Genomic DNA, 14,892 nt, shown 5'->3' with positions numbered 1-14,892 from the left:
CTTCTGTGCAGACGAGGGGTCCATGGGATGTTCCCTCTCCACCTGGCTGCCTTGAATGCGCACTCTGACTGCTGCCGGAAGCTGCTGTCATCGGGTACGTCACAAACTACACTCCCCAAGACCTATTGAGAAACTGTCTAGTGCAGGGGGTCGTGACCCCTTTGGGTTTCGCCAAATTATTTCTGGGGTCCCCAGATTAGAAAAAAAAGAACGGAATGGCTGGAAAATGGAAATTAGGAGTTTACAATAGTATACATACCGGTAGTCCAATTGCCATCCAAGGCGTAAGAAGAAATGGCACTCTTTTCCCACTGGCCTGTTATAGCGCCCAGAGGGGCACTTTATCTAGTTTATGATGTATTTTCTCTATTATTATTTCTAGATTAATGTAACGGTCAATTTGTATTGGGGGGGGGGGGAATTTACGGGGGTCCCCAGCCAAAAACGAGAACCCCTGTTCTAGTGTAATGCTGGGCGATACACTCCCTCTGTCAACCTGGGGAGAGCAACGGACTGACCTCACGTGGAAAACATGCAAACTCCACATAGAAAGGCCCCACTTGCACTGCAATTTCTTAAGAGCCATTGAGAAATGTTGCACCATACAGTAGTCTCTTCCTGCTGAACAGAGTTCAGTTTTGTCTTACTCGTCTTAACAGCTCAAATTCATTATCCTCATGAATGAAAGCTACTCTTGAGCAACCACTCGAATGCTTCATTCACACTGCCAGAAGCTGGAAAAATAAAGCGTGCTAGAATGATTTTTGAAGCAGCTTTTTCCTCAGAAAGTGGGCGTGGAAAGAAAAAGAACACTAAAAAATGTGATTCATTCCAAGCTTCAAAATTAAAACATGCATAGAGATACCATGGGAGATAGAAGCAAGAAGCTGCTTCTAGCTTCGTGTATGTGAATGGGACATACGACACTTTGCATCTCTACACAGCATTGTCTCTTTTTTTGTTCTTTTGGTCAGGAATGTCTGAGCCTCACTCTTTATCCTCCTCACAGTGGTGAATTCAACCTCTAGACGTATTTCTCCATAGCGAGATTTAAGTCACACTGCCCAAAAAAACAGACGAGGAACCACTCGGGTCTTATTAATCATCTCTGATTGGATCCATCTCCTTGGCAAAATGTGCACTGCTGAATACTCTTCTTGTCTGGATGGTGGTAAACATCGTGGCCTTATTCCTTGACCACAGGAAAATAAGTCTTCCCGTAAACGGGAAGCCTCCGATAGATTCAACAAATGTAAACTAGATGCAGCCTAGGGAAATCTTGAGGGGTCCATTCCGATCCCAGATCCCTTGTGCCGTTTCCCAACACTCTGGCAGAATCCCTAGAATTGTGGCCAAAGTCAAAGGTTTCGGTTGAGACAGAGCCTCCCATAGCTGGTCTGCTCTAAAACGGCCTCGCTGTGACGAACAACAAAGGAGTAATTTACATGTGCTGCAGTTTTCTGTACACAGCTGCAGATTTATGGGTGCTGGGGACCCACTGTGTACTGGGGGTTTGTGTTCTGTGCTCACATTACTCTTAGCTGTTACTTAGTTAGAACGCTCTATTGTGTGACTTAGCTTGAGTCACTGGACTGTGATTCTTTGCCTGAAATACGCATGAAAGAAAGACTCATGATAATGTGAATAAAATGGGACACTGTCTTGAAGTCCGAGTCTTCCCTCTCTATTGGTGTAACACCCACCTCTGTGTTTTGTGTTTACCTTGTATCTGTAAATATCTGTGCATTTAATATGTAGCTCACAATCATGCACGCACTCATTTGTGTCTGTGTATGCATGCATACCTCTGACCATTGTCACACACTCACACAGTCACACACACTCACACATGAACTTGTCTTTCCACACGCCTCCCTTCACACTTAACACTTGTGTTTCTCTCCACCCACCCCCCCCCCCCCCCACCACCCCACCCTCCCATGTCTCACTCTGTCCTCCTCTCTGTGGCCGCTGCTGTGTGTTGTCCCGTCCTGCACTGCCACCCTCAGGTCGGAGGTTTAGCATAATGTGTAACGACTCGGTCCTGTCTGCAGGCTTTCAGATAGACACACCCGACAGTCTGGGGAGGACATGTCTGCATGCTGCCGCTGCCGGAGGGTAAGGATTAGCTACTGTAGATTTCTGATGGAATGTAATCATATATTTGCACTGGGAGAGATTCATATAAGATTTGTGTTTGCAGTAATCGTTCCTCTCCTCTCCTAGTAATGTCGAGTGTGTGAAGTTGCTTCTGAGCAGCGGTGGAGAGCACAACAGGAGAGACAAGTGTGGCAGGTAAAAAGAATAATTCTAACTAACCTGTTTTAACACCCATATACATTATCTATTTACTATTAAGCCAATTTATAGTATACATCACTTACATGTCACTCCGTCGGTCTCTCAGAACGCCACTCCACTATGCAGCAGCTAGCCGTCACTACCATTGCCTGGAGACCCTGGTGGCATGTGGAACCTGCATTAATGCCACCGACCAGTGGGGGCGCTCTGCCCTGCACTACGCTGCCGCATCAGACCTGGACCGGAGGTGAGGGGGACATGGGAACACACACACGCGCACACACACACACACACATAGTTACATAAGGTAATTTCCCTGTCCTCTACTGTGTCCACAGACCACCATAGTATGGGGGACAAAATCATTTTCAGACCACCTCACAAGTCTCAGTGCCTTGCTGGCGTCGTGCTTACATTGTTGAGCTAGCAAATACAAGCGCTCCTCATAAAGGAGCCATCTTTGGAAAATAAACTATAGCATAGGGAGAGTGTGAGAAACTATGTAAAATGTGTCTTCTATGAATTGTGTTTTGAATGAACAGACCCTTTTCAAACTGGTGTCCCTATTTTGGCATTAGGCCAGGATCTTCAAAAATAGATTTACAAGTGCACAAAGCATTGCCATGCGATGCGTTGTAAGCTTGTAGATCGACTGTTTACTCAAGTGGTTGAGGAAAGGCTTTAGAGATTGTACCACTCTCCTCGTCACCATTTGCCTGACTGACTGGGAGCTGCTATCACTATCTATAGACGAATCCAGGAACGGGTCTCATGGTCGTAGCTTATGTATTTCCTGTAGCTTCGACGTAGCTGCAGGCTTTGAACCCTCACCAGGCGCATCTCTTCCACTACAGTGAACGGCAGAGTGACTGATGTTAGTCTGCCTCAAACTTTACTCTTTTACCTGCTTTTTACTAACACTAACATTACAAAGATGCCCAGAACATCGAGATTAACCTGTGTAGTTTATGGCTGCTCCAACAGTAGTGGCAACATAAAAAATAAAATAAAAACGGAATGTCAAAATATCCACCACGGCAGCTGAGACCAGAGCCATTGAGTAATGGTTGAGACGAAGCAGTGAAAGGTCCTGAAAGATACATAACGTCAGTCTTACCCAATACCCAATCTTTCTGTTTTATGAACAAAAGGCTACTGTATTTTATACCTCATACTAAGCATTTAAAGTATGAGGTATAAAGTACAGCAGCCTTGTGTTCATAAAACAGAAAGATTGGGTGTTGGGTAAGACTGACGTTATGTATCTTTCACTGCTTCGTCTCAACCATTACTCTATGGCTCTGCTCTCAGACCCTGCGGTGGATATTTTGACATTCAGTTTATTTTTTATGTTGCCACTACTGTTGGAGCAGCCATAAACTACACAGGTTCATCTCGATGTTCTGGGCATCTTTGTAATGTTAGTGTTAGTAAAAAGCAGGTAAAAGAGTAACGTTTGAGGCAGACTAACATCAGTCACTCTGCCGTTCACTGTAGTGGAAGAGGTGCGCCTGGTGAGGGTTTAAACCCCGCAGCTACGTCGAGTCCGCCTACAGGAAATACGTAAGCTGCGACCATGAATCCGTTCCTGGATTCGTCTATAACCTGACGGATGGCACCTCTGTGTTTCCACGGCAGCCAGGGGTTATGTGGAGGTAATGTTTGGGTGTGGGGGTGGTGGAGTGGAGTCCGGCCTGCAGGGCTGACAGCCTCATCCTTTTGACGCAGCGCCAGAATGAGAAGAATTTGCATCTTGAGTAACTGACACTCTCTCTCTCTCTTGTCCTCAATGCTCTTGTCTCGCCAGGCGCCGTGTGGCTCTGGAGCCAGAGAGTGAGGGAGTCCAGGCTGAGAAGGAGAAAGAGGCAGCGCTGTGAGTCTATCCTGACAGATTTTATGTTGGACTGAAGCCTGATAAAAACATTCTCATAACTTTATTTTATCTTTCTTTCTCACCTTTTCACCATCTCTTAAGTTGCACTTTAGCGGCGCTAGCTCACAAATTGTATGATAGCATATCATTCATAATGCCCATAGTGGTTCAGTTATCTCCAAGGGGATAGTTGTCAAGTAAGTCAGAGAGGCTTATTGTCGGTATCAGCCAGAGTCTATCCCGGTTCCAGTGCGTTAGACCTCTGGGAGATGGATTGCTGAGGTGGAGCACAACACCTACCATCAGGTCCATCAAGTACTTACAGCACGACATTAAGCCGTGCTCCTCATACGCTGAGTTCTCAGCGGTGCCGGGTTCAAAGTAAACCCATGACCTTGGAACAAGGTTGAGCTTCTGCACTGCAAAGAAAGACATCAACCTGTGTGTATGAATAATCATAATAGTAGCAATAATATTAATAATAGTTCTGATGTGAAATATTTGACAGCTAGAATTTCACATTTTGTATTGTGTATTTGTCACACTACCAGCATACAATTTACAATTTAGGCATTTAGCAGACGCTCTTAATCCAGAGCGACTTACATTAAGCAAGAACAAAAAGGCATAATAGATCCTCGATCCCTCTTTCCGTTTCCTGCCTGTGTTAAAATACGCGTCTCTCATTTAAAACAACGTTTCCATACATCCGTTGTAATTCTGTGGTTCCTCAACTTCCTTCCCTGTTTTGTCTTGTCTGAAACTGGACAAGTTTCAGACAGACAAGACGAGGGGAATTGGGAGGTTTAATGCTAGCAGCATTAGCATTAAACCTCCCAATTGCCCTTGTAGAGACCGGATGTCGGCTCGGCTTTCCTTCAGCCCTCCTCTTCCTGTGGTGCTCCATTGTCTTCATTCCTAATAACAACAACTCTACGTGTTGTAAATGAGAGTTGCAGATGGATTCAGCTGCGGAGCTCTGAATTTGTCTTGAGCTTACGTGTAGTGTAACTCTATACTGTACAACGACTGGCTTATCGGACTGGCTCAGAGTTAATGTTACCTTTGTGTTGTTGGCAGGTGTTTAGAGTTCCTGCTACAGAATGGTGCCACAGCTTCGCTCAAAGACAAACAGGGCTACAGCCCCGTCCACTACGCTGCTGCCTTTGGACACAGACACTGTCTGGAGCTGGTCAGTGCACACGCACACACACACACACGCACACGCACATTTGAGTGCAACTGAGGCCACATACAGGAAATTGTTTTAATAGTGACTAGTGACTCCGGGCGTTTGTCCTTTCGGCTGGCAGATGTTTTCATTGGACAATACCCAACTACCTTTCAGTTTTCCATGAAATCATTGTATAATAGGGCACTATTATTAACTATTAACAACTTTCATTGTTACCGTGCAAAAGAAAAAAACTAAAAGGATACAGTGATAGTTTTGAAAATGGGAAATAAGTGTGTGAAAATCCCCCCATAGCATAATAATGTTGATAAATAATTTAGATGAAGATGTGAGTTGTCTGGTGATGATGATGCTGTTGCCTTTTCTCTGCAGCTGCTGGACAGAGACGACAGTCATCAAGAAGACCCTGACTCCCTGAGTGCCAGGAGCCCCCTACACCTTGCTGTAAGATAAAGCATATGTACACGCAATTGCCAAAACATGCACTCACCAAGTCACCATTGCTCACCAAGTCACTATTGCTCACCAAGGCGCTCACCAAGTCACTATTGCTCACCAAGTCACTCACCAAATGCACTATTGCTTCTATCTAAAGGTTTAAGACCTACTAAAGCAGTGGTTCTCAAACCTCTCAGGCCGTGACCCCCCCCAAAATAATCATGTTTGAACTGGGGACTCCCCACCCTGACAAGGCATTACATTTTTGGTGACTTCCTGTATCTGTGTAACGTACTGTAGGTGCCCACACGTTTAGGAGACCAGAATTAGGTCCTGAGTCTATGAATTCAAGTGAAAATGAACACTTTTCTTCTTTTGCCCCATGCTCACTGAAGGGCCCATTTGGACCCATTCTTCTCAAGCCACATTATGTTATCTTTTTCAGACTGACACATTGTGTTCAGAACAGATTCTTTTTCAAACAGACATATCAAGAGTACATTATATTTGTTTGAGACCCGTCTGTGTCGGCAACACAACCTCGCGAGATCTAGTAACCGTGATCATAGGACGTTTGCGAGATCCGACAACAAACCGCGTTCCCCTAAGTTTCATACTAGTGGCTATGCGTGGCATTGTCTATATTGTGGTTCTATACTATGGATCTTTGATTTAGGTGTGCAAATACTTGCATACTGGCACATTTAAATCTAACCATGATTTATGTTATTAGCTGCACATGTGTTGTTTTTTAACCTTAGATGGCAGCTGTAAATTCATAAAAGTGGCCATATGTCTTATCCATAAGTGAAGTGCATAAATAAACTAACATTCTGGCAGGCGATGTCAATACAGTGAAAGTGTGTTCTCATGAAGATTGTGTGTATTTATCGTCACTGAAACACCGGTCTCCCTGTGTCCGTGCAGGCGTATCACGGCCATGCCCAGGCCTTGGAAGTGCTGCTACAGGGCGAGAGAGAGGTGGACCAGGGGGACGAGGCGGGGAGGACCCCCCTGGCGCTGGCCGCCCTCCGGGGACACACGGACTGCGTGCACACTCTCCTCAACCAGGGAGCGTCGCCGCGCACCACCGACACCCAGTACGGACGCACTCCAGTCCATCTAGCAGGTATGGCTGAAACTGCTCTACCACCAGGCAGTGCTTTTCATTTGGCATTTGAGTTTTGTCTGACATGTTGCTGCTGCTCTCTCCCTCTCTGGCCGTCAGTGATGAACGGTCATACGACATGTGTGCGCCTCCTGTTGGATGACTCGGACAGTATGGAGCTGGTGGACGTTGCCGACTCTCAGGGACAGTGAGTGGTTCTCTGTCTTACTTTTCATCTACCGGTTGCTCTGTGTGCATGCGGAATGTATGAGGAAATGTATGGGTTTACAGCTGTGACATTGGTCTAAGAATGACACATGCGACACACTTTTATTTCATCTTATTATTACTAGATTCTCATGTATTGGAGTCGTTGGCATTAGGGAGAACTACACAGTATTAGATTGGGGGGGGAGGGGGTAATGGCCCTTGGGAGGGTGGCCGTTTGGGAATCGAAAGGTTCCCGTTTCGACCCCTTTATTACTGTCATAGTGTCCTTGAGACAGTGTCCAAGACACTGAAGCCCTAAGTGCTCCTCATGAGCAGCTTTGGTTTCCTCTGCCGTCAGTGTAAAGCACATTGTAAAGCGCTTTGGATAAAAGGTGCTATATAAACATCGCCGTATTCGTACATATACCAACTACCTTAATGTGTCCTCTCTGTCTCTGCGGCCTCGTCCCTCACTCCCGCTGTCCTCCAGGACTCCTCTGATGCTGGCGGTGGCAGGAGGTCATGTGGACGCCGTGTCTCTGCTGCTGGAGAGAGAAGCCAATGTCAACCTGGCTGATAACCACGGGCTTACTGCACTCCACCTGGGGGTAAGGCTGTGTGTCTGTCCGTCTGTCTGTGCGTGCGTGCACGTGAGAGGGAGGGAGAGAGAGGGAGAGTTTTCACTCTGTAAAGCCTATCTGTTCAATTAAAATTTCATGTGATAATTCATCCTCTTCCTTCACTCTTCACTCTTGACTCATTTACTCTCACTTGCTCTCTCTCTCTCTCTCTCTCTCTCTCTCTCTCTCTCTCTCTCTCTAGTTACTGTGCGGTCAGGAGGAGTGCGTCCAGTGTCTGCTGGAACAGGAGGCGTCTGTGTTGCTAGGCGACTCTCGGGGCCGCACGCCCATCCACCTGGCGGCGGCGCGAGGCCACGCCTCCTGGCTGAGTGAGCTGCTCAGCATCGCCTGTTCAGAGCCGCCCTCCCTCCCCCCACTGCGCGACCACTGGGGCTACACACCCCTGCACTGGGCATGCTACTATGGTTAGCAGCACTAACCTCTTAAACCCTCAAGACTTGGTAAACTGGACCCGAGTTGGTTCTGTACTTTATCATTTCCCCTGAAACTTGTAGATCTGTTGTTTTTGGCTAGTGTTTTTGAGTGATTGTTTGAATACTTTGTTGACGGTCTGAAAAGAAAAAAAGCACAGGAAGGACAGTTCTATACAAGGTCTGCTAAAAGGATTGAACTAAAGAAAGCCCTATGGCCCGTTTCCATTGGGGTCCCGTGTATTCAATTCATTGAAACATTAAGTGACAGACAAGTATACAATACTATGCAAAAAACATCATATAGACGAGTACATTGTTATGGAACACTCGAATAGTATGGGAGGGGATGCAGCTGGAGGTGCCCCATTCAACATGACCACTAACAGCCTCTGTGTAGTCATGGATATTGTCTGTGGCCTCTTCATTCATGTCTGTGGCCTCCGGGTGGCCTTGTAGGTCTGCCTGTGCACATCCTAGTAGTCTTAACTGTGACTGGGTTAGCCTTCAGCTTTGAGAGGTACGTGGGCCTTAACAGGATTGCCAGGTGGCCAGACTTTCCAAACTGAGGTTAGGTTAGATTTTGCAGCCTATACTATATACTGTATCTAACACATAATTAAGGGTATGTCTGTCTGTCTGAATGAATGAATGTCTTGTTTTGTCTTGCTGGGCTGTCCATCTCGCATATGGGACATTACCGCCGCCACTGACTGGATGTGTGTGTGTGTGTGTGTGTGTGCGTGCGCCAGGTCACGAGGGCTGTGTGGAGATCCTGCTGGAGCAGAAAGGTTGTCGCTGTATCGATGGGAACCCTTTCACTCCCCTGCACTGTGCTGTGTAAGTCCTGTTTTAAATATGGTGGATCGTCAGTAGATTATTATTTGTTATTAATAGCTAATTAATGGCTAGAAATATGAACAAACGCAATGGGTAATTTCAGCCGTGATTCATTTAAGGCCGGGTCCAGCTGTGCTTTTAATTTCCACAAGGCATAACTAAATTTGTAATAACTATTCCATAAAGCATAACTATGTCTTTTAGCTAGTGAGAAGGTGGTGGAGTGCTTTATAATTACTTGCGCAAGCAGAGCGTGCAAGTAATGTTTGTCGTGTGCTCCGATGCGTATGTCCGCGGCTGCGTATGACGTAATGATTAATTTGTGCTTGATATGGTATTGGTTTCAGATTACATACATGTATACATTCAATTCAATTCAATTCAATTTTATTATAGTGTCAAATCACAACGAGTTGTCTCAAGACACTTTACAACCAACAAAGATCCACCCAGAGCAAGCAATATTGCGAATTTGCGACAGTGGCAACGAAAAACTCCCCTTTTAGGAGGGGAGAAAAGAACGTCAGGCAGAACCAGACTCTGGGGTGGGCGGCCATCTGCCTCGACCGTGTCGGGGGGGGGGGGGGGGGGGGGGGGGGGGGGGGGGGGGGGGGTAGAGGGAGAGAGAGAGAGATAGACAGAGAGAAATAGACAGAAATAGACAGGTGGGCTCCGTGGAGGGGTCTGGTCCACATCTGGTCCACATCTGGTCGAGCTCTGTGAGGCCGGGTCCAGGTCACACTTCTGGTGGGCTCCATGAAGAGGCCTGATCCACGGTCACGCTCATTCAGTCAGTTGGGGGTTAGTATTAGAGGTCCACAGAACTGCGACGGGGAGGACGAAAAGAGACTCCGGGGAGAGATTCCCCGGATGTTGGATTAGTGGCAGGCCTTACTGGAGCCTATATAGTGTATATTACAAGTACTGCTGGGAGACAGACCCACACAACAATGTACGACCATGGTATCCAGCCAGACTTGGAGACAACTCTAGCTATAGGCTTTGTCGTAGAGAAAGGTTTTCAACCTAGTCTTGAATGTGCAGAGCGTGTCAGCCCCACGGACCGAAGCCGGGAGAAGGTTCCACAGCTGAGGTGCCTGGGACCTAAACGCCCTGCCTCCTATTGTAACTTTTGATATTTTTGGAACAGTAAGCATTTTTGCATACTGTAGACGCACTGGTGTTCTATTTGGTTTGTAAGGATCAATGAGATCTTTGAGATATTGTGGTGCCTGACCATTGAGAGCTTTGTAGGTAAGAAGAAGAATTTTGAACTCTATTCTGTGTTTGACAGGGAGCCAGTGTAGAGAGGCCAGTGAAGGAGTGATATGGTCTCTTCTTCTGGTACCTGTCAGCACACGCGCCGCAGCATTTTGAACTAGCTGTAGGCTTTTCAGAGACTTACCTGGGCAGCCTGATAATAGCGAGTTGCAGTAGTCCAGCCTTGAGGTAACAAATGCGTGGACAAGTTTTTCTGCGTCTATTTTGGATAGGATGTGCCTAACCTTTGCAATATTTCGCAGGTGAAAAAAGGCAGTCTTTGAGATTTGTTTGATGTGCGATTTGAAAGACATATCTTGATCAAAGGTAACTCCCAGATTCTTTACAGTGGCCTTGGAGGCCAAGGTAATGCCATCTAGAGAAAAGTTCTCATCGGCTAGCTTGTCTCTTAGGGGCTTAGGGCCGATCACGATAATTTCCGTTTTGTCAGAGTTGAGGAGTAGGTAATTACGGCTCATCCAACTCTTTATGTCTTTAAGACAAGCTTGAAGTTTGACTAATTGATCCGTTTCGTTCGGTTTCATCGATAGATATAATTGAGTGTCGTCCGCGTAACAATGGAAATGTATAGAGTGTTCCCTGATGATGTTGCCCAGAGGGAGCATATATAAGGAGAAAAGTATTGGTCCAAGCACAGAGCCTTGTGGGACTCCGTATTTGACCTTTTCACGTGTTGAGGAGCCATCATTGACATCTACAAACTGAAATCGATCAGACAGATAGGACTCGAACCATTTCAGTGCGGCACCCCTGATGCCAACCAGATGCTCCAGTCTCTGTAGCAGAATGTGGTGGTCAATAGTGTCAAATGCAGCACTAAGGTCCAGCAACACCAGTACGGAGAGGAGGTTATTATCTGCTGCAGTCAGGAGGTCATTTGTAACTCTCAGCAGTGCCGTCTCAGTGCTATGGTTAGCTCTGAAGCCTGACTGAAAGCCTTCTAATAAATTGTTGTTATGTAGAAAGTCACATAACTGTTTGGCGACTGCTTTCTCGAGAATTTTGGAGAGAAATGGTAGGTTCGATATAGGTCTATAGTTAGCTAGAATGCCTGCATCAAGAGTAGGCTTTTTGAGTAGAGGTTTGATTACCGCTACCTTAAAAGATTGTGGCATGTAGCCTGTCACCAAGGACATATTGATCATATTGAGTAGGCATGTACCAACCGGAGGCAGGACCTCTTTGAGTAATCTAGTCGGAACTGGATCCAGGGTACATGTCGTTGGTTTTGAGCAAGATATCATTGAAGTGAAATCAGAGAGCTCGATTGGAGAGAAACTATCCATATATATATTTGGGTGTGCGGCCATCTCTGAGACCACCATATTTGGAGGCAGTCCAGTGGGAGCCGAGAGTAGTTGTAGATCAATTTGATCTCTGATAGTTTCTATTTTGCCACTGAAGAACCTCATGAAATCGCTACTATTGAGAGTTGTAGGAATACGTGGATCAGTGGAATCGCGGCTTTTTGTCAGTTTTGCCAAAGTATCAAAAAGAAACTTTGGGTTACTTTTGTTTTCCTCTATTAGGGATGAATAATAGGTGGCTCTGGCCGTGTCGAGAGCCTTTTTGTATATTTTGAGGCTATTCTGCCAGACTATACATGATTCTTTCTGTTTGGTTGAGCGCCATTTTTTTTTCAAGTTTGCGAGACGTTCGCTTGAGGTTTCTAGTTTCCGAGTTGTACCATGGGGCTAGCCTTTGTTGCTTTATTACCTTCCTTTTCAGGGGAGCAACAGAGTCTAGCGTATTTTGAAATGAGCATGTGACACTATCAACAAGTTGATCGAGTTGAGGAGGACTATATGTGTGGAGGTCCTCTATTTTGTTGAAGTATACTGAGTTGATGGCTGATGGAACTATCTCCTTGAATTTATTTACAGCGCTCTCAGATATACTTCTGCCAAGGACATTTTTGTCCAGTGGCGTATAGTCGATCAATGTAAAATCGAAGGTGATCAAATAATGATCAGAGAGGTCACGATTTTCTGGAAAAACTGTGAGGTGCTCTATTTTGATACCATAGACCAGAATGAGGTCTAGGGTATGGTTGAGAATGTGAGTAGGTTTGTCTACACACTGAGAGAAACCGATTGAATCAATCAATGAGACGAACGCTCTATTCAGGCTATCAGTTCCTATGTCCGCGTGAATATTTAGATCACCAATTAAGATGATTTTATTAGACTCGAGGACTAGACTTGATAGAAATTCAGAAAACTCGGATAGAAATTGTGTGTAGGCGCCGGGGGGGCGGTACACTGTAATGACTATCAGCGGCTGTATTGATTTCCAGCTTGGGTGTGAAAGGTTGAGAATCAAGCTTTCAAATGATTTGTATGTAGCTCTAGCTCTAGGACTAATTGTTAGGCTTGAATTGAAGATGGCAGCAACTCCACCTCCAACTTTACCATTGTCTCTAGGTATTTGTGCATTGGTGTGACTTGGTGGGGTGGCAGTATTTAAACTGACATATTCTTGCTCACCCAGCCACGTTTCCGTCAGACAAAATAGATCAAGATAATTGTCTGATATGATTTCATTTACTAATGTTCCTTTTTTGCGTAGAGATCTAATATTTAGAAATCCACATTTGATATTTGTATTTTGTGGTACTACTGTATTGGTTTTGATTTGTATCAAGTTTGTATGTACAGCTCCTATTTCCTTTTGTTTTTGTTTGTGCAGCCTATATGGTTTGTTCAGCCTGTACAGAGACTGTATAGTTTGTATAGTTCTGATTTGATTCTGATACATGGGGGCATTGCCGCAATTATTATTGCGGTTTACGCCTTTATTGATTTTTTAAGGGATAGAAAGTAGGCTGACAGGAAACGGGAGAGAGATGGGGGGGATGACATGCGGTAAAGGCCGTGTCGGGTCCGGGAGTCGAACCCGCGGCACACCGCGACTGGATCACCAGTCCGGTGCCCAGACCGTTACGCTACGGCCTGGGCTGAAACATACATTATTAATACGAGAGCCAGTTATGCGCTGGCATTGGTACATATCTTCATTACGTCATACGCAGCTACGGACATACGCATCAAACGACCCAAGTAACCACAGTATACTGCTAATCAATTTACAATTACATACGGTATACATGTATACATAGAGGCATTTTCTTTAATCCACCCGACACTGAAACATATCATTATTACGTCACCATCGAAAGCCAGTTATATGCTGGCATTGGTACATATATTCGTTACGTCATACGCAGCTACGGACATACGCATCAAGCGACCCAAGTAACCACAGTATACTGCTAATCAACTTACAAATTACATATACATAATACAACTTACATAATACATACATGTATATATGTAATCTGAAACCTATCTTTATTACGTCACCATTGAAATTAGAAAATTGAGATTTGTTCGTAGCGGTTGACAGTACTTGCGCGCTCTGCTTGCTCACTAGTAGGTCATTTATGGCCTACTTGTGTGCAAAGCGCAAGTAGGCACTCGAAAGAGTGCAGTTCTAGTTCTTATTTTCAGTCTCATGTGATATTGAGAACCTTTCTGTCAATAGACATGCTTGGCAACCATTTTATAAATGGTACAGCACATTTCCATGTGTATCAGAGGAGACGTGGACGTCTACTAGCCTGGCATTGGCAGGCTGATGGCGTGGATTCACTGACACGTTCCTCCATGGTGAATCCTCTGTACAGAACACCCTTTCTTTAGTAGTCAACATATGAGTATATTGACATAGTCCTACAAAACAATATGCCCCCAATGACCCATATACCCATCAAACATGATGTATTTAGCAAATCTGTCTGGTTATCTGCCAAGTGGGCAGTCTTGGCACTGAAGTAGACAATCTTGCCTACCAAACCCAATTATTACGTGGCATTTGACAGGCAGCAATTTAGCCACCCTGAATACAAATAGAGTGATTTGAGCAACATCTGTTTTGGCCCATCCTTTAGGGTGAATGACCATGAGCCCTGTGCATCTCTGCTGTTGGAGGCTATGGGATCCGACATCGCTAGCTGCAAGGATGCAAAGGACAGGTACTGTAAGACTTCATTTTGCACTTAACCTTTTTTGTCATGTGAAACCTGACATACTGTACAACAGGCCAGTAGAAGTGAGAGCTCCCTGGGAAAGCGCCTCTTACTAATACAATATTAGCGCACCGCTGCCACTCTAAGACCGCAGCTCGAAATGACAACAGCTGCTAATGTTATGAGCTAACTGCATGGACAGCAGGAAAAGCCACAACAAAACACAGTGATTGAACCATCGGAAAAGAACATTGGAAACTAACGCAAACAACGGCCAGGAGGTTGTGACACAGAAACATACACGTTACAAAAATAATAATAATAATAATATGGGAGGGAGAGAACGGAGACGGCGCTTGTTTCACCAGACAAATATGACTGTCATCATTTTCTTGTATTGTTTCAGCTTCTGTTTAATCACTTAAAGAGTCTTTCGTACTTAGCACTAACATTCTACTTGTTGAGAGGCTTATTGTCTGTATTGGCCGAGAACACGGGAGCCTATCCACGTTACAATGTGCTAGACCCCTGGGAGATGGATTGCTGAGGTGGAGCGCTACCAACAAGT

At 45.3% G+C, this 14,892-nt stretch overlaps 1 protein-coding gene across 3 annotated transcripts in view; it reads left to right on the top strand.

Moving 5' to 3' along the window:
* The window catches only part of ankrd44 (ankyrin repeat domain 44), a 42,916-nt gene that overhangs the window by 19,802 nt on the left and 8,222 nt on the right, over positions 1–14,892 (top strand). For 2 of the 3 annotated variants that reach the window (XM_083777176.1, XM_083777178.1), the window contains exons 11-23: positions 12–94; positions 2,010–2,118; positions 2,227–2,295; positions 2,408–2,548; positions 4,109–4,174; positions 5,255–5,366; positions 5,742–5,813; positions 6,735–6,936; positions 7,036–7,123; positions 7,616–7,733; positions 7,948–8,170; positions 8,929–9,016; positions 14,247–14,330. In XM_083777176.1, the coding sequence (XP_083633302.1) occupies positions 12–94; positions 2,010–2,118; positions 2,227–2,295; positions 2,408–2,548; positions 4,109–4,174; positions 5,255–5,366; positions 5,742–5,813; positions 6,735–6,936; positions 7,036–7,123; positions 7,616–7,733; positions 7,948–8,170; positions 8,929–9,016; positions 14,247–14,330 (1,455 nt within the window). The remainder of the gene's footprint in view (positions 1–11; positions 95–2,009; positions 2,119–2,226; positions 2,296–2,407; positions 2,549–4,108; positions 4,175–5,254; positions 5,367–5,741; positions 5,814–6,734; positions 6,937–7,035; positions 7,124–7,615; positions 7,734–7,947; positions 8,171–8,928; positions 9,017–14,246; positions 14,331–14,892) is intronic. The other variant, XM_083777177.1, reaches the window with a different exon arrangement.

The sequence above is a fragment of the Protomyctophum parallelum genome, assembly GCF_964188405.1.
Source record: "Protomyctophum parallelum genome assembly, chromosome: 11".
Classification (NCBI taxonomy): domain Eukaryota; kingdom Metazoa; phylum Chordata; class Actinopteri; order Myctophiformes; family Myctophidae; genus Protomyctophum; species Protomyctophum parallelum.
Note: the sequence above shows the minus strand (reverse complement) of the source record. Positions and strands in the feature narration are given on the sequence as shown.